The sequence below is a fragment of the Hemitrygon akajei genome, chromosome 11 (assembly GCF_048418815.1).
Source record: "Hemitrygon akajei chromosome 11, sHemAka1.3, whole genome shotgun sequence".
Lineage (NCBI taxonomy): Eukaryota > Metazoa > Chordata > Chondrichthyes > Myliobatiformes > Dasyatidae > Hemitrygon > Hemitrygon akajei.
The window spans coordinates 97,846,328-97,870,786 of record NC_133134.1 but is presented as its reverse complement, the minus strand read 5'-3'; the positions used below and the strand labels follow the sequence as shown (position 1 = coordinate 97,870,786).

The following is a 24,459-nucleotide window of genomic DNA, read 5'->3' as shown; positions in this document are numbered from 1 at the left end:
TGATTCCGGGAATGAAATTGTGAACGTATGAAGATCGTTTGATGGCTGGTGTTTAGCAGAATGAAGTGGGGTGCGGGATCTCAGTGAAATATACTGAACAATGAAATGTCCAGATAGAGTTGACGTGCAGATGTTGCTTCCGATAGTGGGAAAGTCTAAAACCAAAGGCACAGCCTCGGAATAGAGGGACGTCCCATTAGAATAGAGGTGATGAGAACTACTTTATCGAGAGGGTGGTGAATCTGTGGAATTCATTGCCACGGACGATTGTGGAGGCATAATTAAAGCGGTGTTTTACTGGTTTTTTGATTAGTGAGGATTTCAAAGTCTACGGGGAGAATGTAGAAGAATGGCGCTGTGAGAGGGATAATAAATTGGTCATAATGGAATAGCGGAGCAATCTCGCTGGACCAAATGACCTAATTGTGTTCCTGTGCCATGTGGTCTTATGGTTTTTGGTTTAAAACCACGCTGTTTTTCCTCTCAGGCCAAAGATCTCTTGATCAAATGCGGGCGTTTAACTTCTCTTAATGCCTCGGTTGTTGTCCAAATTCATTGTCAAGATTTATTGTTACTTCGATCCGATGCAGCATAAAAACACAATGGAAACACAAAGAAGTACAATAAATATAAAGTCAATCCTATAAGACGCAATGTACAATAACTGAGCTGCAGCGTAAGTTGAAACCAGAGGCGGAATAACCCCGAAAGTGACCATTGATTAACGCAATACAGTTTTAAAAAAATTATCTTACAATATATTTAATTTATACAAAGGAACATTCATTAGGTAGTATTAATCAAAGTACGCAAACTTACGGAGACTTACGCAAACTATGCAAAAAGTCACTGTTCTAAACTTAAGGTTAGGAATTTGCCACAATCACGACATCAATGTTACTCCAACATTCTATTCACGTATCAAATGAGCCGGCACAAATCTTGTCAATCCAGCAGCGTCAGATGATTCGTTCAGTACGTTTTGGTGTGACCCCAGGTACGGTCCTTTTCTTCGTAACCCTTCAACCAGATTCTCATCTGCGGGGTGAGGATGATGCAGCGAACTCGAGAGAGGCTTGGAACTGGACTGTATAGCAAACATTGGCAATCAAAAATATCGCACAGCATGATCTACCATTTTTCAACAGTCACGACTGTTTCAAACTTCCTCTGCGAGATAAACCCTTAAACAACTGCAGCAGATTAGTAAAGTACGGCTTTCGCTTCATAATTCCCTGGTGACTCCGTTTAAACCCATCATTATTTTTTACCCAATCCGAAAAATCAAATTGGTGAATCTTACAACGGGTTGCATCACCATACATACCTGAACCACAGTTCTGTGTACTTGGTGCGTCGCCAATTGACGATGGGTCCCTGCGCAATGAAAGAACAATAATTGGAACAATTATATGGTCTGGCGAATTTATAATTATTTGCAGAAATGTCCTATGCCAGCAATCCAAGCACGACAGTAGCTCCCAATAAATCAGCTGTCGGTCTATGCTAATTAGTTCAAATTCACTAAAGCTTCTCAAATGCATCGCGACTTTCCTATTCATTTCCAAATATGACAATAACCCCCAGCACGAAAATATTTCTCAAATACACAATCCGCTCTGTCATGGAATCCCATGTGCCAAGCAGGTTCTATACCTGCAAGCTAGCGGAGAGAAAGACGAATCTCCACCGGTCCACCAAAACTAAAAATATAACAATGTGAATAACGTATTCATTTGGTGTAATATCTTTGTCAGAAACCGATCCGGAAATTTTTCAAGGAAAAATGACAATTATTAGAAAACACCTTGTATGCTTGAACGTACTTAGATTAATACTACCTGGACAGAATGAGGAAGAGGAATAACAGATATTACAAATCTAAACAACAGTTAGATAAAACTTTTAAGAATATATTTTTGTCAACGAAAACAGGAGTCAGTATCTACACTAGCATATGCATTACTGATAAGTAGTTTTGGGTGCATTACTAAAACTTCAATGAAAGCACAATTCAGGAAAATGAAGGAATTATCATCACAGAAGAAAAGGGGAACCAATGGAAGAGCAAAACCCTCCATGGAAGATTTCCCATGATCGGAGCAGACTAGATGTCAACAAGGAAATGTCGAATGCCTGGCTCAGAGTTGACGAACTCTTCCTTGTGGTAAGACAGGACCAGGTGGGTTACAGAAAAACATCAAAAATATATTATAAAAGACCAACAAATTCAAGACGATAAATTCAGAAAATGCCCGAAAAAACGGAAACAATCCAACATTATACAGGATAATCCGGCAATTTAATTCAATCTGATTACTTAGCCAGACACAACTCATAAAATCCGAACTCATGAAAGACACTATACCTTACTCTAAACATAAGCCTAATTTAGTCTTAGATTCACTGTCCGACAAATAATATTATGACCGATGCATTATCACTGACAGGGCGATTTATAATAGCTCCCTGGATTTTATATTGCAGGAAAAAAAAAAACAAGAAAGAACAACGTACTTAATGAACACAGCCATTCCAAACACTCGCAATAAAGAGAAATCACAAAGTGAAAATCACCAGGTATGTGCAGTATTAAAAGAGGAAATTGAAAGTGTATAGAACATGAACAGGGTATACGTTGTCCTAAAAGTGATATCTACAACTTGTATTTCCCCAAATTCTCTTCACGGTTTGATTAACCTTCAGAGAGCGACAATAATAAACACCCCTACAATAGTACAAAATTCCTAGTAATTGAGGCTATGCTTGGCTATGACCATACCTCAACTTTTACGAGATTGATCCAGGGAACAAAGATAAAAATTCAGGACGAATAATAATATGAGCAACATACACAAAGACACCAGTGATGGCGGGATTGAGACCTCAGATCCCTACCTTCTGAGATTTCAGTCCAACTCCCCACCACAACTCCTTCTAAACCCATTGGCAGCAATTATCACACAGAATCTTGAAGCAGGGACCACAGCAATTGTTAATAGTTACATGGATATTTCTGGGGAAAGCCAACCCTCACCTGATCCGCGCTCTTTAGAGATCCGAATAATTATAAGGATAACCAGGAAGACAAGGATCCCAAGACGCATCACTGTGGGAAGACACCAGTCTAGAGAAAGAAAATTGTTGTTTGGTGAAATCGTGGTTTCCAAGAACGCTTTATTCGAGCTTTCATTTGGTTGTAACATGAATGATTTTACATCAGTGGATGCTCTCTTAAATATTTATTTATAAGTCTTTACTCTAATAATTTTAGGACGTTTTTGACCTGTGTTGCATGCCGTGCACTGACCAGCACTCTACAGCAAATTCCGAATACGTGTAAATGTATATGGTGAACAAGTTCGACCTTTGATCCACGAACTATAATGTACGACCAGAAACCCATGGCAACGTTAACCAAAGAACGACTCAAAGAATGAAATAAGGCTTGAGGCCATACAGCTCCTCAGACCGTTTCTCCGCTTTGCCTCGCAGCCACCTTGACCCTTACAATCATTTCCCCAGTTTACTATCCCAACGTGGAAAGACAGCGCCTTTCTTTCATCGTTGCCGTGTCTAATTTCTGGAAGCCTCTCCCGACCCTACTGTGAGATCATCACGGACATCAAAGAGTTAAGAAGGAGTTTCACCCCCAGCTGTTAAAAGGCCAGCCAATGGTGTAGGTAAGCAGATTGTTAAAAACGAATACATACAAATTAATGTTGACTGTGAGATTTTCCAGAAAACATAGGAGTAGAATTAGGCCGTTCGGCCCATCGAGTCTGTTCCGCCATTCCACCACAGATGAGTATCAATACTTTATGTACAAAACATAGCCTCACCTTGATCTGGTTCAATGGTGATATGGGACACGCTCTTGATTATCATCTTTCCCGCACCACCGAGCTGTGCGATACAGGTCCAGACTCCGCCGCTCCTCCAGGTTTCCACTGGGACTGGCATCTGACTTCTAACACTATAACTCTGGTCTGGGTCAAGCGTGCCGGTATCGCTCCATCCTTCCACGATCTCTCCGGAAATGTTCCAGTAAATGACAATCTGGATGGAAGAAAGGCCGCCGACCAGACACACCAGGGGAACCGACCCGTTCCTCTCAGACGGTGGGACAAATACCAGGATGTAGGTCCGGTTGGTGGAGCTGTCTGGACAGAGATTGGGAAACCGTTAACCGCAGCTTCACATGAAGAACATGGCGGAGTATAATCCCACTGTCGAGTTCTCTTACCTCCAACCAGGAGTGTGGGTCCTTCCACAAACGGCGAATCGCTACCCCTTCCAGAACAGTAGTAGGCACCCGAATCCTCCACACCGACGTCCCGGATTTCCAGCACTGATGTGTGATCGCCAGAGCCTTTTTTGTAAGTGGTCCGAAAGCCGGTCTTTCGGCAGTCCGTGGATTTGATCTGTACCGGGGGTTCGTACGCACGCTGTTTGTACCAGAACACATTACTTGCGACCTCCACTCTGGACGGGAGTTCACAGGAGAGTTCAACCGTTTGGCCGACATGTGCAGTGACTACAGCCGGACTCTCAGAAAACGGCTTGGGTTCTGCAACTGGAATTATTATCAGTTAATTAACACTATCTACTACAGAATCAAATGAAGTCGGATTGAGCACATTGTCCGTAGTTTAAAATGCACCGTCATTTTAGATTGTAATTATTGGCTAAGGTATCTCAACAACACCTAACGTCGACCAGAAGGAAAATACACGTTAACTAGGTAAAATTTTTCAGAGTTTTCCTGTATTCATTTACAGGATGTGTAGCCGGCAAAATTAGTTTGTCCACTATTCTGCAGGTGACCTTAAATCGAGAAGTTTTGTGGCCATTTAAGGCAGGGCTCGCAAAACATTCTGGATCTGGTTTGGCGTTACATGCGGGCACAGAGAATCAGTGCGCCAGATACGCATCCCCAATAGTAAATGAGCGAGTCTTAGCGAGAGAGTTATTTAGAGTTTATTTAGGTAGTTTTAGAATCAGCATTGATGAGATTGTAGCTTTGTAACCCAGATTTATATGATTCACTAAAATTTATTTCCCCACTCTCGTGGGATGTTTTGATGCCGAGAGCGGGGCGAGGGTCGTGTGGTAACTTAATCCCGATCATTGATCTGCTTTTATAACCGAACAACATTTCCACTGGGATAACAAACTCCCTACGGACGTAGGACCCGTTTCTCCCTACATTTCGGGCGATCTTGTTTGGAAGTTCTCAATGCTGACTCACTCACCGCAAACACGAAACATCTGAATAGTAACGAACAGGGTTAAAGCTTCCATCAACATCTGGACTCGGGTCGGTAGTCGGCGGCGCTGTGCTCGACTCTCAGGAGTCGGACTGATTTCACCCGCGGCTCTGTGCAGCCTCTTAGCTGCCGTGGACACTGCTTGGTGCCGAGATCCGGGGCGGGGCCTATACATCCAACCTGTGCCTTGTGCGTATTGCACCAGGTTATCACGTCTGTTCGTCACAAGATCAAACAGCTTTGGAGAAGTGTTCAGAAAGTTTGCCAAACACGCATGGTTTCTCCATGGCTTCCGGGATGTAGACACGTATATCTCTAACAAAACCGACATTTATTTCCTGTTGATTAAATTCCCGCAGAAGCTGGCGATAAGTCGACTGTGTACACTTACTGCAGCCCCTCCTGTAAAGGTACCAGAGACATTAGAACCAGGGACATTGACGGAACACAGATGTACAAGCCCGGATAATTCACATCAAGGACGGGAACCTGCAGAGGTGTATTTCCGTCCCTGTTACACTTGAAATGCTTGCCCTGAGTTCGGGAACAGCTGTTGGAGTTGTTTCGGAGGAGAACGATAGTGAATTTTGGTAGGAGTACTTTACAATGGACAATGCCAAGTTCACCTTGTCGGAACTGCATCAAGAGAGACCAGCAGATAGTATTCCATTGCACTCGTGACCTGTGTTAAGGTAGAAATTGATGGTGCTGTCAAAAAGTATTACTCGCTCTTGGATTCCAACCTCTGACCTGCTCTTGCAGTCTCTATATTCATAACAGCAAACGTCGTTTATAATCAGTGGTAATTTCTGTAGCGTTGTTGTAATGCTGAGCTTTTGTAAGGCATTGGTCAGACAACAATTGGATTATTGTGAGTAGCTTTGGGTCCCTTATAAAAGGGAGAACGAAATTCCACAGGAGATGGTATAGAGGAGGTTCACGAGAATGACTTTGGGAATGAAAGGGTTTGGATATGAAGAGCGTTTGATGACTCTGCACATGTACTCGCAGGAGTTTAGAAAATGGTGGTGGTGGTTCTGGGGTGGTGGCATCTCTACAAAACCTATTAGATATTGAAAGGCCTATTCAGAATGGAGGTGGAGACGATGTTTCCAAATGTGGGACAGTCTATGACCAGAGGGCACAACCTTAAAATAGTATGACGTCCGTTCAGAACAGTGATAAGTAAGATTTTGTTTCGCCAGAGGATGGTGAATCTGTGAAACACATTTCCAGAGGCGGCTGTGGAGGCCATGTATTTAAAGTGGAGATTGATAGGTTCTTGATTAGTAAGGGGATCAAAGGCTTCGGGGGAAAGGCAGGTTGAAAGGGAAATAAATCAGACATGATAGAATGGTAGGGCAGGCTCGATACGCTGAATCGCTGAATTCTGCTCCTATGTCACATGGCAACAGGATTACTCAGGATTCGTTGAAGTGACATTAAATATCGATTCAAATCCTGTTGGAGATGGACAGTGCCCCAGGAGTATGTTCATCCGGTGTGATATTTTACTTATTTATTTAGGTGTGAACGTTGTTCATATTTCAATTCTCTGGTTCACAAAACGCAACATAGGACAGAGAATATGAGTTTAATTTCCATAAATATGCTCTTTTGTCGGCTGCACTGCCTTCCAATGTGATATATAACATCAATGCTCAGAGGCTGGCCTGTGTGCAGCAGCGTCCAAGCTACGAAAACAGGAAACCCACACAAAAGTTCTAGTTCGGTCACGTTTTCTATTTTAACTGTTAACTGCTGCTGCAACTGTTTACCATTATTTGAAGCTTCGGAAGATGAAATAAATTCATCGTGAGTGAACCTGTCTGCGATTCCCACAATAGCAGTTCACTGGATGTCTGTGCATTGAATTCAAAATTCAATCTATTTCACTCCTTGTGTCTCATCTCAAAGTAATCAGTTCTGAGAAGGGCCTCGGCCTGAAACGTTACCTCTTGATCTTTCTCCAAAGAATCTGCCGTAGTTCTGAATTTCTCAACATTTGGTGATTTCCTAGTGGCAATTCTTCTCCTTCTTAACCCCCAATGCATCATAGGCCGCTGACAGCATCTTTACAAAATCCTCTGTCCTGAGCCAGTCTTTGAAATTGTCCCCAGGTGGAGCCCATCTTCGAAGATCTTTACCCTACCATGGATGTGGCCTTTGGAACTTCTGTTGGTTTATCTGTAGAGAAGTGGGTTTATTGGATAGGGGTGTTAGTCCCCTATCCATGCCTCAGTCTTTCGCAACCGGGCGTGAGGCCGCCCCTGCAGAAGTTCACTGGTGCTTCTGCTTTGCAGTAACTCATAAGAACATATGAAATAGGACCAGGAGTAGGTCATCTGGCACGTCGAAACTGCTCCGCCATTCAATAAGTTCATGGCTGACCTGGCCATAGATTCATCTCCATCTTCCTGCCTTTTCTCAATAATCCTTCATTCCCCTGCTATGCAAAGTATATCCGATTTCGTCTTAAATATATTTACTGAGGTAGCCTCTATTGCTTGCTTCATGGGGCAGAGAATTCCACGACTCCTCTCCATCGCCTCCAAGACCAGTATATCTTTCCTCACCAATACCTTGTACAGTTGCAGCATAGTCTCCCTATTCTTGAATGCAATCCCTCCATCAGTGAAGACCAACATTCCATTTGCCTTCTTGATAGCCTGCTGCACCTGCAAACCAACCTTTTGTGATTTAGATACAAACACTCCCAAGTCCCCTTTCACATGCTGTAAGTTTTACCATTTAAATAATAGTCTGCTCTTTCGTTTTTCCTTCCAAAGTTGATGACCTCGCATTTACCAAAATTGTACACCATCTTCCAGACGCTTGCCAACTCACTTAACATTTCTGTATCTCTCTGCAGACTCTCCGTATCTTCTGCACAATTTGTTTTTCCACTCAATTAATATAATCAACAGCTGCACTACACTCGAACCCCTCTTCCGGATCGTTAATCTCTATCGTGAACAGTTGTGTGCCCAGCACCAATCCCTACGGCAACTTGCTCACCATTGATTGCCAACCACAGGAACACCCATGTTCCCAAGTCTCTGCTTGCTGTTAGTTAACCAATCCTTTATCCGTGGTAATACTTCACCCCCAACTCTATGCATCCTTACCTTATGGATAGTTATTTTATGCAGCAACTTACCGATCGCCTTCTGGAAGTCTAAATAATTAACGTCCAACTGCTCCCCTCTATCCACTGCGAGCTTTCTATCCTCAAAGAAATCCAGTACATTGTCAAACAGGACCTGTCTTTGCTGAATCTCTGCTGCGTCTGCCTGATGGGTCAATTTATTTCCATTTCTTCTTTAATGATAGCTTCAGGCATTTTCCCAACTACAGTTGTTAAACGAACTGGCCTTTTGTTACCTGTCTTTTGCCTACATCCTTCTTTGAACAGTGGCGTGACAGACGCCCTCTTCCAGTCTTCTGGGACCTGCCCAGAGTCCAGAGAATTTTGAGGAAATATCATTAAAGTCTTTACTGTAACTTCTGCCGCTTCTTTCAGTACCCATTCCATCAGGACCAGGGGGCTTGTCTATCTTCAGGCCCACAGATTTGCTCAGCACTAGCGTTTTAGTGATAGTTATCGTATTGAAGTCCTCAGCTCCCATCGCATCTATAACATCTCTGTTTGACATATTAGCCGTGTCCTTCACCGTGATGACAAACACAACATAGACCTTGAAAGCCTCTGCCATTTCCTCATTACCCAACATCAATTCTCTTTTCTCGTCTTCCAACGGACCTACGTTCATTTTAGCCACCCTTTCGGCTTTATCTAATTATAAACCATTAACATCCGTTTTATATTTTATGCGAGTTTATATTCATAATGTAGCCTCCCTTCCTTTATTGCTCGCTTAGTGGTTCTTGTTGCTTTTTAAAGTGTCCCCAATCTGCCAGTTTCCCACTAGTCTCGGCGACATTTTATGCATGAGCTTTTAATTTGATGTCTTCTTTTATTTCCTTGGTTATCCAAGGCTGGCTCTCCCTTACTTTCCTTGCTTTTAACTGGAAAATACTTTTGTTGAGCACCTCTCTGTTGAACTCGCCCTCACCTCTCTCCATGCCACCCATCGGTAACTACTTCCGTTTCTTTCCAACTCGTGTGACCACCAAGTTTGGTATTAAATCCGCTGCGATTGTTCACCGCCTAGTGCGAGTTCCGCATTGTTCTGAATCTTAAAGTTTTACATATTTCCCGATTTCCACGTTGGATTTATCAGGGATTATCCTTAAGACCGGTTCCCCAACCCAGTCTTGCAGTCAGCCACTATTCTCATGGTTATCAAAACCACACGAGAATCAGCAGATGCTGGAAATCCGGAGCAACACAAACATAATGCTGGAGGAACTCTTTAAGTTAGGTGGCATCTATAGAGATGTCCTGATGAAAGGGCTGGGCCCGAAACATCGACTGTTCATTCCCCTTCATAGATACTGCCTGATCTGCTGGATTCGTTCAGCACTTTGTGTTTGTGTTGCTCACTCCCATCAAACTATTTGATAAAGTTGGTTTCCTCTTCGGAGTTTTTTGTTATTCGCTATCATCTCTAAATTCTAGTACCGCCCTGGTAAAACTCTTACTACGATACCTTTTCCAAAGCCTGTGATATTGTACAGATCAGAACCAGAGAGCTTCATGGAAATACGTGTAACTTCCTTAATCTCCAGTGAACTGTTTTATTTTTGTGGAGAGTTGGGTGAGATGTGTGGGTCGGCTAAGAGGAGGAAGCCTTGGGATGAAAACATTGTTAGCAATTCATTCTTTGATCCGTGGAAGTTGATAATTACACTGGGGTTTACCCCCTTCAGACTGCACCTCACCAAATGCGCTGAATTCATTCGCAATTACATTTGGCACGCTGGCTTTCATATACTGAATAGCCATTTTCTTAAGTGTATCTATTAAAGTGTCCACTAAGTGTATGTTCGTGGTCCTAAATTTTGAATCACCTCAGTATTCGACATGTTGTGCGTTTAATAACGCTCTTCTGCACACCACTGTTGTAATGCGTGGTTATTTGAGATATTGTCGCCTTCCAGTCAGCTTGAGCCAGTCTCGCTATTTTCCTCTAATCTCCCTCAGAAACAAGGTGTTGGCTCCCACAAATTTGCTGCGCACTGGATGTTTTTATTTGTTTTCATCTCCAGACTCCGTAAACTCCAGAGACTGTTGGTTTTGAAAATCCTTGAAGATCATTAGTTTCGGAAAGATGTTATTAAACTGGAAAGATTGCAGAAAAGATTTACAAGGATGTTAGGAGTCGTGGGACGACTTACGTGGGTACATTGGACAACCAGGACTTCATTCCTTAAAACGTGGGAGACTGAGAAGTGATCTGCTCGTGGGTATAAATCACGAAGTGCAAATATATAGTGAAAGTCTTTAGGTTATATAGAAATGGTGGGCATAGGTCTCAAGAGAGAGAGAGGAAAGAAAAGATGAACTTCAAGGGCAACCTTTTTACACAAAGGGTGGTATCTACCTGGATTAGGTTGAGACGGGTACAATGAAAACATAAAAGGACAGTTAAAGGTACGTACATAGAAATTCTTGAGAGTGATATGTTTCAAGCACAGGCAAGTGGGACATACTGCTCCTTTCTTTGAAGAAGCCGGACATCTTCGTTTTCATACTGAGAAGTGATGCGGCAGAGATGGAGGAATCGAGAGACGGTGATGGCACTTTTACGAATAACTGGGTATTGAAGAGGTATTGTCTAGGTAGTCAGTGGGTTAATAATAGACATGAGTAGATAAGCTTGTCTCCAAAGATTGAGACAGGGAGATCGAAAAAGGAGAAGGAGGTGTCGGAAATATACTAGGTAACTTTGAGGGCAGCGTGGAAGCTGGAGGCGAAGTTGATGAGTTGAGTGCTCCCCAATCACGAAGTGTCCCTGAATTAGTAGAGGACGACAAAATGTGATACCCCTTCAGGCAGCAAAGAAATAAACAGTCATTCAATCCCTGAAAGAATGTATCGAAGTGAAGGATGACACCAGTCTAGAGCACGGCCCTTTTGGTAAACTCGGATTATATGGATGAACCTCTTGGTGTTTACGTGGAATTCAGCACGATCCTTGTCAAGGATCCGCATGATAAGCCGGTTCGGAAGCCTGGAAAACATAAGGGCCAGCAGGAGTGTCGCAATTACGAAAAAAAATAGCGTGGCATTGGATTAAGAGCGGTTGTGAAGCATCCTTTTACACGCTGGAGGAGTGCTATCAATGGTGTACAACAGGGAGATGTGCTGACTCTACGATTGCTCGGCTATGATAACCATTTGGAAGAGAAAGTAGTTGGCATGCTTGGCATGTTGCACTTTGGGATGAAAAAACTTCAATAACTTCCACGTCAAACTGCAGGAACCTGGGGAGTGTTGTAGAACAGAGAGACCGAGGGACGCCAGTGGCAAAATGAGTGATGCTGAATCACGTTACGTCCAAACATATATCAATTCCAGCCTGGAATCTGGCGGGTATTAGAGAGTGAACTTCATCAGTTGCCAGTTCTTGATTGAACTGAGAGATATCTGTTTCTCACCCTGTCCACCATCGCTTAACCCCCACACCACCACCCCCACCCCAACAGAGGAGACAGACGTTGTGTCCCTTTTGCTCTCAATTCAGCAATGTGTAATGTGATTGCCTCTCATTTCCCTAAACTTCAGAGAGCTTGATGTCTCCTTCTCAGCCTCAAAGGACAAGTCAATTTAGTGTCGAAGTTCAAATACGTCATCATATACGTCTACGGGATTCATTTTCTTGCGGACATTCAGAGCAAATACAAAGAAGCAAAAAGCAATCAATGAACAACGGCGGGCAACAAAGAAGGACAATGAACCAATGTGCAAATACACAAAATAATAATAAATAAAATAGCAATAAAGATTGAGATACAGAGCTCTTGAAAGTGTCCATAGATGGCGGAATCAGTTCAGTGTTGATGTGAATGATGTTGAGTGAAATTGATCCCTCTGTTTCAAGAGTCTGATAGTAGAGGGTGATAACTGTCCCAGAACTGCTCATAGTGTTGTGGGACCTCAGGCTCATGTACATCCTTATGGCAGCAATGTGAAGAGAACAAGGCTTGCAGAGTGGGGTTGGTGGGGAGGGGTCCTTGAAGATGGTTGCTGCTTTCATGCAACTGCTGCGCTATAGGTGTGCTCAGTGGTGGGGAGGGCTTTACCCGTGATGGACTCGGCTTTATCCATTACATTTTGTACGTCTTTCCGTTCAAGGGTACTGGTCTTTCCATAGCAGGCCTTGTATACAAGCCGTCAATTTAGACTCAATCGTGCATCAATAGAAGTTTATAAGACTTTTAGATATCACGCCAAAGCTTTGCAAACTTCTAAGAAAGTAGGGGCCCTGCCGTTATTTCTTTGCAATGGTGGTTGTGGGTTGGACCCTGGACAGAAATGAAAACATCTCTGATACCCTGATGAGATCAATAAACTTTTCTTTGGTTTTGAGAGATTGTTGATGCGGCACTATTCACCCAGATAAGGTCATGTCTTTGAGTCAGTCCTCTCCCCAAGGGAAGCAAAGGTTACACGACCGACACGGAGACTTTGATCCGAAGACCAGCGGTAGATGTGTTCAACAATCTGCCAGAGGTAGTGGCAGAGAGAAATAAAACTGGGCAGTTTAAAAGACATCCGGGCAGATAGACGCATATTAAAATTTTATGGTGACATTAGTCAAACGCGTACAAATGGGATGAGCGCCGTTAGGCAACTTGGCCGGAATGGACAAGTTGGGCAGAAGGGCCATTTTCTGTGTTGTATAACTCACTAAGTCTGAAAGTCGCGGCTGCCACTGACAGGGAATTAGAGTCATAGTTACTTGTCAGTGGGACTCAACAATAATCACTCCTCGGGCTTCTAATAAATATTATTTATTGTAGGGACTGACACCTAAGGACAAAATATGTTTGAAGTTTCCAGGATGGGATGGATAGATGTTTGTGCATAACGTGATTCAGCTCTTCGGATATCGGCTGGGCAGTGCTGGGGTTATGACCATTTCAGATTTTGGATAACAACGAAGCAGGTGCGCGAGGTCCATGCGTGATCTTATATAGTCCCCTGTGTGGCAAACATTTATCGGGTTCCTGAGATTATGCTGCGGGTTGGTTCAGAGATGGAGAGAGATATCGAGCCCATATTCACCCTCCGGGCTATTCTCAAACCCTTATGTTCCTCAAGTAAGTTTTCCGTTCCCTATTCTCAAAGTTATACAGTACATTTATCAGACACAGAGCTGAATCATCATCTCTTCCACCCCTCCTCTCTCTCTCTCTCACACACAGACACATACAGACACACACACACACACCCACACACACACACACACACACACACACACACACACACACACACACACACACACACACACACACACACACACTCCACTTCCCCTCGCTCCTCGCGCTCTCCCTTTCTCTGCCTCTGTCTCCTTCTCCTCTCATTCCGTCTCTCTCCTCTGTCTGTCCCCATCTCTCAAACACACTCTCTCCGCTCACATTCTTATCTTACTCATTCTGCCTCACTTCCCAGTGCTTTTTCCTTCACCTCATCTCGCTCTTCATTCTCGCTCTCACCGTCTCACCATCTATCTCGTTTCCCATAACTCATTCTACCTCTCCCTCTGTCCCTCCTTTCATCGCTTGTCACAACAAATTCCAGTTGTGCAGGCTTTTATTTTTTAAGATTTAGTTTCAGAATGTGTCCCTTCCTATTACTGCAATTTCTCAGATTGAGAGAATGTAAAACAGTTCTGTCGTATCTCATCAATGCCTCCACTAACCGGCACTTAGTGACCTCGCCACCTGCACCACTTCACAAACAGGGCAGAAACAGCAGCGATTTGTGTTCTGTCGCTAAATAAAGGCTGTGCAATCCCCAACCCGGTCCCCATGGGGAAATGACGCGTTCCGCAGCTGCAGCAGTGCCGCTCACAACACAGACAGTTTGACAATATCCATTTATCCATCCATCCTCGACTATTGACAGCAACTAAAAAAATCACGGTGCCCTGGAAGAGAAGATTGAAAGCCCCTGATTGAATGAGGGAGAGGTTAACTGGCCTGACCAGTGTCCTACGGTCAGGACGGGGTTGAGGGAAAATTACCATATCCCAGGTTATGAACGACACGTATTCAAACTTTAATCACCATCTCCAATGATCCAATAAGAGGTGATCGATAGAACAAACCTTACACAACCCAAACTCCAGGATAACATTTCACAAATAAAAACAAGCCAAATGTTTCACAGTGGCGTTATTTGATAAACATTGATACTATCTCACACAAGTCGAACTTTTAATTGGATGAAACTTCTTCTCATCTATTACACAGTATCCAAAGGTGACGGCAGAACGAAGGCTGGCTGGTGGTGAATTAAATCATGGGCAAGATAAGAGAACTTTGATGTCCCACACGTGACTCACTGTTAATAACATGCTTCATCAGGGTGAGGATCAGCATCAGAATCAGGGACAATATCACTGCCATATGTCGTGAAATTTGTTGTTTGTGCCCCAGAGTGCTGAAGACCCGATTAAAATAAACATGGAATGTCATAAAGAAATAGAGCACAACAACACCAAATCACACCTTTCGGTCCATCTAGTTGTTCCATACTATTAATATGGTTAGTCCCGTAATTCTGCAGCCGGATCATCGGTATCCATACCCTTCCCTCCATCCAAATTTCTCTTAAATGTTGAAATCGACGTTCATCCATCCCAACCGCTGGTAACTCTTTCTGTACTCTCACCATTCTTTGAGTGAAGAAGTTTCCCCTGATGTTTCCTTTAAACATTCCAGCTTTTATCTTTATACAATATCCTCTCCACTATGTCTAGGCCTTTCAACATGCGAAAGGTTTCAATGAAATCCCGCCCCCCCATCCTTCTGAATTCCAGCGAGAACAGACCCAGAGCCATTAAACCTTCATCATATGATGACCTTTTCATTCCTGGAATCATCATTGTGAACCACCTCTGGATCCTCTGCAATGCTGGCACATCCTCTCTAAGATGAAGGGCCCAGAATTGTTCGCAATATTCCAACTGAGGACTCACCAGTGCCTTATAAAGCCTCAGCATCACATCGTGCTTTTGTATTCTCGACCTCTTGAAATGAATGCCAACGTGGCATTTGCCTTCCTCATCACCGACTCAAACTGAAATTAATCCTTTAGGACGTTCTGCACAAGGACTTCCAAGTCCATCTGCATCTCAGATTCCTTGATTTTCTCCCCGTTTAGAAAATAAGCCGCACGTTTGTTTCTACCACCAAAGTGCATTACCATGCATTTTCCAACATAGTATTTCATTTGCCACGTTCTTGCCCATTCTCCTAACCTGTCCAAGTTCTTTGCTCAAAACTACCTGTGCCTCCACCAATCTTCGTATCATCTGCAAACTTGGCAACAAAGCCATCTATTCCATCATCTAACTCAATTATATAGGCATGAAACGAATTTGTCCCTACACCGACTCCTGCTGAAAACCACTAGTCACTGGCAGCCAACCAGAAAAGGATGCTTTTATTCCCATTCGCTGCCTCCTACCAATAAGGCAATGCTCTAAGTATATTAGTAACTTTCCTGTAATACCATGGGCTCTTAACTTGGTAAACAGCTTCATGTGTGGCACCATATCAAAGGCCTTCTGGAAGTCCAAATATACAACATCCACTGCACCTGCTTTATCCGACCTGTAATCTGAACGAATTCCAACAATTTCGTCAGGCAGGATTCTCCCTGAAGGAAACGATGCTGATTTTGTACTATGTTGTCCTGTGTCACCAAGTAGTCCAGCACTTAATCCTTAACAATTGACTCTGACATCTACCCAAACACTGAGGTCAGACTAACTGGTCCATAATTTCCTTTCTGCTGCCTTTCTCTTTTCTTAAAGAGTGGAGTAAGATTTGAAATTTTACAGTCGTCTGGTACCATGCCAGAATCCAATTATTTTTGAAAGATCATATCTCATGCCACCACAGTCTCTAACGCTACCTCTTTCAGAACACTAGGGTGCAATTCCTCTGGTCCGGGTGACCTATGCACATTTAGCATCTTCTCTCTTCCTTCACACACTACAACATCACACACACTGCTGGCTTCTTCCACAGTGAAGACAGACGCAAGATTTCTCCTGCCGCATTTTCTAGCAGTCCTATATCCACTCTCATTTCTCTTTTATTTTTAACATACTTGAAAAAACTTTTATTATCCACTTTGATATTATTTGCTAGCTTGCTTTCATGTTTCATCTTTTCACACTAATGATTTTTAGTTGCTCTCTGTAGATTTTTTGAAACGTACCAATCCTTTATCTTCCCACCCATTTTTGCATTGTTGTATGCCCTTTCTTTTGCTTTTACAATAGCTTTGACATTTTTTGTCAGCCACGCTTGCACTATTTTATCATTTGAGTATTTCTTCATTTTTGGAATGCAAATGTTCTGCACCTTCCTCATTTCCACCGGAGACACACGTTATTGCTGCTCTACTGACATTCTTGCCAGCAGCTCCTTCCTGTTTACTTTGGTTAACTCCTCTCCCATACCACTGTAGTTTCCCTTACTTCACTGAAATACTTCCACTTCAGATTTTACTTTTTTCAAGTTGAACATAATTATATAGTGATGAGTGATTCCTCAGGGTTCTTTTACCCGAAGCTCCCTAATCGCCTCCGATTCAATACATAACACCCAATCCAGTATAGCTGAACGAAAAACTGCTCTAAAAAGCTAGCTCTTGGGCATTCAACAAACTCACTCTCTTGAGATCCATTATCAGCCTATTTTTCCCAATTGACTTGCATGTTATAATCTCCCATAACTACTATAACCTTGCCTTTTCTATTTCCTGTTGTAAGCTGTGGTCCATCTCCCAGCTTCTGTCGGGGCGCGTGTATATAAGTGCCATCAATGTCCTTTTGCCCTTGCAATTACTTAACTCAACCCACAATGATTCAACATCTTCCAATCCTATGTCACATCTGATTTGATGCCCCTTTCCATCTCTGTGTCTCTCTCTCTCCCTCTCTGAGACGTCCCTGACCCTCGCACCTGGGAGGTAAGATAGCATCCGGGTGTCACGTCCAAGACTCCAGAATCTCCTGTGTGTTCCCCTCTCTATTGAGTTCCCTATCACTACCGCTCCTTTCTTCTCTCTACTTCTCTTCTGCTCCACGGACCCATGCTTAGTGCCCGTAACCCAGTCGCCGTGGCATTCTGTCGGGTGGTCATCCTCCACAAAAGTATCCAAAGCGGTATACTTGTTTTTGAGGGGAACGGACACAAGGGTGCTCTGTCCTAACTGCCCATTTCCATTTCTCCTGCAACTTCGGGGTGACTACTTCTTTGTAACTTTGATCAATTATATCCTCGCACTCCTTACATTAAGGTAGTGCGGAAAACAGGGATAGAAAACGTGATCGGCAAATCTCTTGGTGATCTCTTGGTCATGTTGTCATAACTGACGCAATGAAACGACTGACAATCAGCGGACGCAGTGCATGTTGATTATCAGCAGGCCGCCTGTGAAGTGATTCGCAAGATTTGCTGAAAAAAGAAATCCGGCTGATCCTAGTGTATATCCAATCACTTGGACAAGGGAACGGAGTGTAATATTGCCATGTTTGTTGATTATCAGGGTTATCAGGACACTGCAGAATGACTGAGTTGATGTTCACAGAACGAAACAGGCAGGGATATATTTGTTTGTATTTGCACAGTTTGACTTGTTTGGCACATTGGCTGATCGTCTTAGTTTTTAGCTTTTCATTGCTTCCATTGTATTCCTGTTTTGTACTGTGAATGCCCGCAAGTCAATGAAACTCAGGGTTGTGTATGATGAGTTACTACACTTTGATAGTAAATTTATTTTGAACTTTCAATGTTATAATCCTAAGCCTGTGACCACGATCTAATTAATTTAATCAATCCAGTGGTTTCTGATCAGTGGTGCCTCCCCGATGTTGATGGCGACTGAATGTCATGGAACGTCAGGGGCCAGTGGTCAGACCCTTTCCTGTTGACAGAGGCCATTGCCGGAACTAATGTAGTCAGATCGAAGTTTGCTCCTACCAGCCTTGTTTGACTATTTTCGGAGTCTTGTTCCATGCTTCAATATCTCACTGTCGGAAAAATTACATGAATGGGGTTTCAGATGAACGTTCTCGGACTTAAACGGCGACTGTCTATCTCCCATCATAGATGCTGCCAGATCTGTTCAGTCCTTTAGGTTCTTTCTGAGTTGCTCCAGATTCCAGCATCTGCAGCCGTTTGCATCACCGGTGCAAATATTACTAAACATCCCTAATTCCCATCTAATGATACCCGGAAGATTCGCTGCCTGGAGGAGCACTCCTCATGCCCTCTGGATGCGTTGATTGCGTTCCACTGCAACCCCTTTGCACAACGACTGACCCCAATGTCGGACGTTAAATTAAATTCTTCCCTTGCCCGCTTCAGAGACTATAGAGAAAAAAATCACTTGTCGGTTGGGAGTTACGCATTTTAGCGACAAACTTTATTCTCTCATAAGCAAAGCAGCGAGTTGTTTTCTGCAGGAATGACATATTTTCAAATTGGAACCGATGTATTGTCGAGGTAATTTGGGATGGCATAGAGGTTTTGTAGAAATTTGATGTGACCTTGAAAAGTTTTTTTCTCATTAGCCATTCTGAGCAGAGACGAGGTGCCGTGTGCAACCACCACCCACACCAATTGTTCCGGAGGGAAGCAGCCGAAACAATGTCTAAAATAAGTTTAGCCGGAGTATTCTCGAAAGTTCTACAGGCTTGGATATGTGATACAACTAAAGATGAAACAATCTTTAAATTAGGGGTTAAGGTTTTCAAAATCAGCAAGGTGGCCATTCAAAGTTTCTGAAGGTTAGCAAGTCGATCTCCGCCCACATTCTATCCCACTCATTTACATCCCAATTAATAAACGGACTCGTAGACTCTGAAACCGGAGCGGTTCCCGAAGTGTGCAGAACAGCGCATGGTTCGGTCGGAATTTTTGCGCGCTCGTTGTCTGATTGTGTCCGGAGGAATGTCCCCAGCATTCTCTTGAGGAATCTCTTGTGGGTTCTGCTGGTCCATTTACCAGGTGAGAGTCGGATTGATTCACGCTCGGATTACCCGTTAAAATTGGGATTAATGCTGATTTTTATTTCTCTCCAAGTAACCCAGTGGTTTTATTGTGTTTTATTGCAGATATCCACGCGGCCGTCGTGCTCACTCAGACCCCGATGTCCGGACCTGTTTCCACGGGACAAACCGTACACTTAGAGTGTCGGATACAGAACGGTAATGTTGGAAGTTACATGTACTGGTACCGACAGCGCCCCGGGGAGAGACCAGAGTATGTGTTAGAACATTACCCAAACAATAATTTATACCGTGGGCCAGGGATCACAGACCGTTTCCAACAATCCAGAGACACCTCCAGCAACAGTCACATCCTGACCATCAGCAGTTTGGAGCTCCGGGATTTCGCCGTCTATTACTGTGCAGCGTGGGAGAATGGGGTTGTCTTCGGTCCAGGCACCATCCTGGATATTAAGAGTAAGTGACTCCCTCATTCTGCTGCAAACAATTCCGACTGCAGCCACTCTCATTCCCCACAGCCGGATAAAATCCCGTCCAGGGAAGGCAGCTTCCATCCGTCTCAGCCTGGCACAATAGGCCGTCGAGTCAGCTCCAGCAATCAAATTAACGACCGCTTGACTTGTGAACATTTTTTTTGTTGGACACTTCTGATCTACTTCAGCCGATGTAACAGAATTCAATACTTTCCGATATCCCTTCTCTTTAACACAATAGACCCCGTGCATAGCATTATTGAATTAGTTTATTTTTGCTACTTTTCACAAGATGCAATGAAAAGTTTGTCTTGCATACTGTCCATAAAGATCACGTGAGACAGTGCGTTGAGTTAAACACAGCTTAACGCAGAATAAAATTTAACAGCCAAAAAGGAAGTGTAGTTCAGGTAGATAAGTTGCAAGATCATAACGAGGTAGTTGTGAAGTCAATCGTCCATCTTATCGTACCAGAGAACCATTCAATAGTCTTATTACAGCAGTCCCTCTTTGATGTCAAATTAAACCAATCCCTGCTGTCTACACATACTCCATATCCCTCTATTCTCAGCACACTCACGTGTCCGCCTAACAGCTTCTTAAACGTCCCTGTTGTATCTGCCTCCTCCAGCTCATGCACCCTCCACTCTGTTTAAAAACTACCAATTCATCGAACTTCCCCTCTCGGCTTAGATTGCTGCCCACGGGAAAAATCTTGACTGTCGATCCTATCGCTATCTCACATACTGTCTTGAATAATGTTCACACCTCATTCGGGGAAATGATCGCAACCACAAGCATGACATCTACTCTTCCCTCTTCATTCACCACATCTGAGAACATATTTGTTGCCAATATTCCATAACCTTTTTTGGATGCGGTAAATCCTGGACCACAGGACAGGATGTTGATCACTTCAGGTTAACGCAATTCGCAGTTTCTGATTAAGAGCCGTATCATTTTGATTATAGAAAACACAGGAGAAAAACGTCAGACTTAAAATAATACACACTAGGGGAGGGTTCTGGGCAGACAACAGACTGGTCACAATGTCGAGCGGCAGTAGGCGGGTTAGTGCGGGTTCGGAATGCAGTCTGGTTCTGAACGAGCCGTTTCGCCTTTTCCCGCTTCTCACCGATTCACAGACCAGCTCTTTTTTTTCCGTCACTTCCTCTTCAGCCACTGGGTACCGAGTCTTAGATATCCACTGAGCTTTCCCGAACTCGGGACATCCCAAAGAGCCTTCTTACCATCATTAACTGAAAGTGTACCATTCTCAGTTATTGCCCTAAGAGTTCAAAATTTGGGGAGTTGTCGGAGAACAACAAAGAACTGGTCTCACTACAGGGACCTATCATTTGTGCAGGATGTGGGGAATTAGCGAAGAGATTAAGTAGTGTTGAAGTTATATTTTAACGCAATGCAGTACCGAGAGCAGAGTAGATTCAAAAAGATTTTTTTAAATGAATAATGTCACGTCGTAGACGCGCAAGGCTGCGAACAATCCAGGCAACCCTTCACCCAAAGGACTGTACCCAAGGGGTCAAATGTGACGTATACTGTGTCCCAATGCCTATTTTATTTTCGGCGCTGGTGCTTCTATCTTTTAACAGTCCATTAAATAATATTGTTTCTATTCCCCTCCTTTTCCCCTCTCACACAGGTAGCGAATCCCGGCAGCCGTCAGTTCTCCTGCTCCCCCCCTCCCCGCAGGAGACCGGCTTGGGTTCGGCCACTCTCTCCTGTCTGGTGAGTGGTTTTAAGCCGGGCTTGGTAGCGCTACGCTGGAGCGTGGATGGTTTCGAAACGGAGAGCGGGGTGACGACAGGCGCCGTGTCCCTGGACACCGACCAGACCCACAGGCTGAGCAGTTACCTGCGGGTACCCACCGCTGCCTGGAACAAGGGCTCGAGCTATTCCTGCAGCGTGAGCCACAGCTCGCTGAGCTCGCCGCTGCGCAACACCATCTCCTCGTCCGCCTGTTCATAGTGAGAGCAGAACACACGGATTGTTTGCTCTTGTTTAATGCTGTGAAGCAATGACTGGGTCTGTATAGCAGCCCATTGCAATGTAATTGCGTAGTAATGTTCGCTGATGGAAACAAACAGAATGTTTACTGAATTCAGAACAGTTGGCAATAATAACCCATCTTTTGCGACGGGTAATTTTATGTAGAATTGTCGCCACTGTGCTGAGTCTGAACTACTGCTGTGTGTAGACTCAGGAGCGATCTCCCGCGCTGTGAATGGAGTTTGTGTAACAAAACTCTAAAAAAAAGAGGAAACAGCGGTAAATTTATCGTGTCTCGTCTTTACTTGGCTACTGGCAGTACGTTGTTGGGGTGGGGGCGGAATGGTTCTGTACAACGTGCCGTCTAGGAGCCTCAAACAGAATTATAGTTAAATCGACTCCGACATCTTATTCCACTTTCTGCTCTCTGTGTCCTGAGCGTTCTTTGTTCGTCGGCACTCACACCCTCATTCTCCGGAGCCTTCTATTCCTCGTTGTCCTGCATTTCTGCTCTTCATTTACAACCATCCCTGTGGGACGGAGATCAACATTTTCATTGCCAATTGGACAACGTCTTACCACCATTTGGCGTGTTACACTGAAGGGATGTTACCCCGTGACTTGAACATTGTCTCCATCGATTCAGTTCGTTCCTGAAGGAAGGCTATTGGCCTCATGTTTCACCTGCCACCACCCGCCACGCCCACACTCACACCCACACACTAGCTTCTGTAACATATAGTTATCTTCAAAGTTTAAGGTAAATTTGTTATCAAAGTATGTATACGTCTTCATATGCGACCACGAGTTTCATGTTCTTACAGATATTCACAGTTGAAAAAAGTAGAATATATGCAATGAAAAACTGCAGACAAAGACTGAGAAGCACAAAGACTAGTAACCGCAAAGAAATAAATAGTGAGATTTAAGGATAAATAAATAAACAAAGCACACATAAATAGAATAATCATTTAAACACAATCGATCATAAATAAATAAACAAACGGATAAATGGATAATGGATAAATACATAAATAATACTGAGGACATGAGTTTGACCGTGAGTCTATAGATTATGGAATCAATTCAGAGATGTAGTGATTAAAGTAATCGACTTTGGTTCAGGGACCTGATGGTTGAACTCTTCCTGAAACTTATAGTGGGGGATCTAAGACTGTAATTTCAGATGGGAGAGAGTTGCTGAAGAGCGAAACAAGTGTAAGATGACTGTAAGGTTTGGTGTAGAAATCTGACTTCGTCATAAATGAGGTTTTTATGTTGGTTGGGTGGTGTCAACCTGTGCCTGGACTTCCACTAACCATTAATGACCATACTAATCACTCTATTTATGCAGTATATAGAGCAACGTCCGTGACATTAGAGAAAGTAAATCCTGTCATGTCATGGTCCGGTCTGTGAAATACGCGGTCCATGGATTCCGTACTCCGGTTATTCCATTTTTCCCTTGTTCTGTTGGGTGGTTTAATTGCGGCACCTGACTCTCGTTTCGGTCTGGCTATAAGTAGCTCTGGTGTCCAGCAATTCCTTGCTCGACCGTCCTTGTCAGTAACCCCGTCAGAAACCTCGTCAGTCACTCAGTCAGAAACATCGTCTGTACCCACAACGAGAAGCTCGGCTCAGTGTTCCGCTTCCTGTGTCTAAGAAGAGTCCCGGCGCTATGTAATGTGTAAAGGAGGTGCCGTGGCTCAGTGTTCCGTGTTCAGTGTCTAAGAAGATTCCCGTCTCTATGTCCAAGGAGGAACCCCTGCTCAGTGTTCTGTGACCTGTGACTAAGTCAAGTCTGTTTCAAGTTCAGAGTCCAAGTCCAGTCCAAGAGCTGAGTCTAAGTCGAGTCCAGTAGCCGAGTCCCGGTCCAGTCCAGGAGCCCAGTCCAGTCCAGACCCAAGTTCCGAGTCATGACCTGAGTTCCCTGTCCTGTTCAAGTTCCAGATCTAAGTCCTGGTTTTCCGATTGGTTACTCTTCTTCTACCTTTATGTTATCATTTTGTCCGCGCTCCTTGGCTTACCTAGCATTCTTAATAAACATAGTCCAGTTCCTAGTACTTCAGTGTCTGTGTCTTGCGTTTGGGTCCGCTGCCATCGCCCCCTTGTAACCTGTTCATAAGATAGAAATTCAATGAACAATCGGGCAAATGACGCCCACGCTTGGATTGCTGGAACACTTAACATTTTCAACGTTTTAAAACTTCTTTGAAAATACGGGGACTGTCAAGTGTATTATAGATCACTTAAAACAGAAAGAGAATCAATGAACATATGGAGAATACATTAAATATTAAAAAGATTAGCTTTATTTTTCATACGTAGAAAGAAACATACAGCGCCCTTTGCGTCAAATCAGATCAATAAGGATTGTGCTGGGGACAGACCGGAAGTGTGTAACAGGCCCATCTGGCTCAACGAGACGCCCAGCAACCCGCCGTTTCCACCCAAGCACAATCGCAAGACAATTTACAATCACCAACTAACCTACTAACTGGTACTTCTTTTAACTGTGGAAGGAAACCGGAGTACCTGGAAGAT

At 43.7% G+C, this 24,459-nt stretch overlaps 1 protein-coding gene across 1 annotated transcript in view; it reads left to right on the top strand.

Moving 5' to 3' along the window:
- The window catches only part of LOC140735140 (immunoglobulin lambda-1 light chain-like), a 62,647-nt gene extending 40,753 nt beyond the window's left edge, over positions 1-21,894 (top strand). Inside the window, exons 2-3 of the mRNA XM_073059929.1 lie at positions 19,538-19,888; positions 21,569-21,894. Coding sequence (XP_072916030.1) covers positions 19,538-19,888; positions 21,569-21,894 — 677 coding nt within the window. The remainder of the gene's footprint in view (positions 1-19,537; positions 19,889-21,568) is intronic.
- The last annotated feature ends 2,565 nt before the right edge of the window (positions 21,895-24,459 follow it).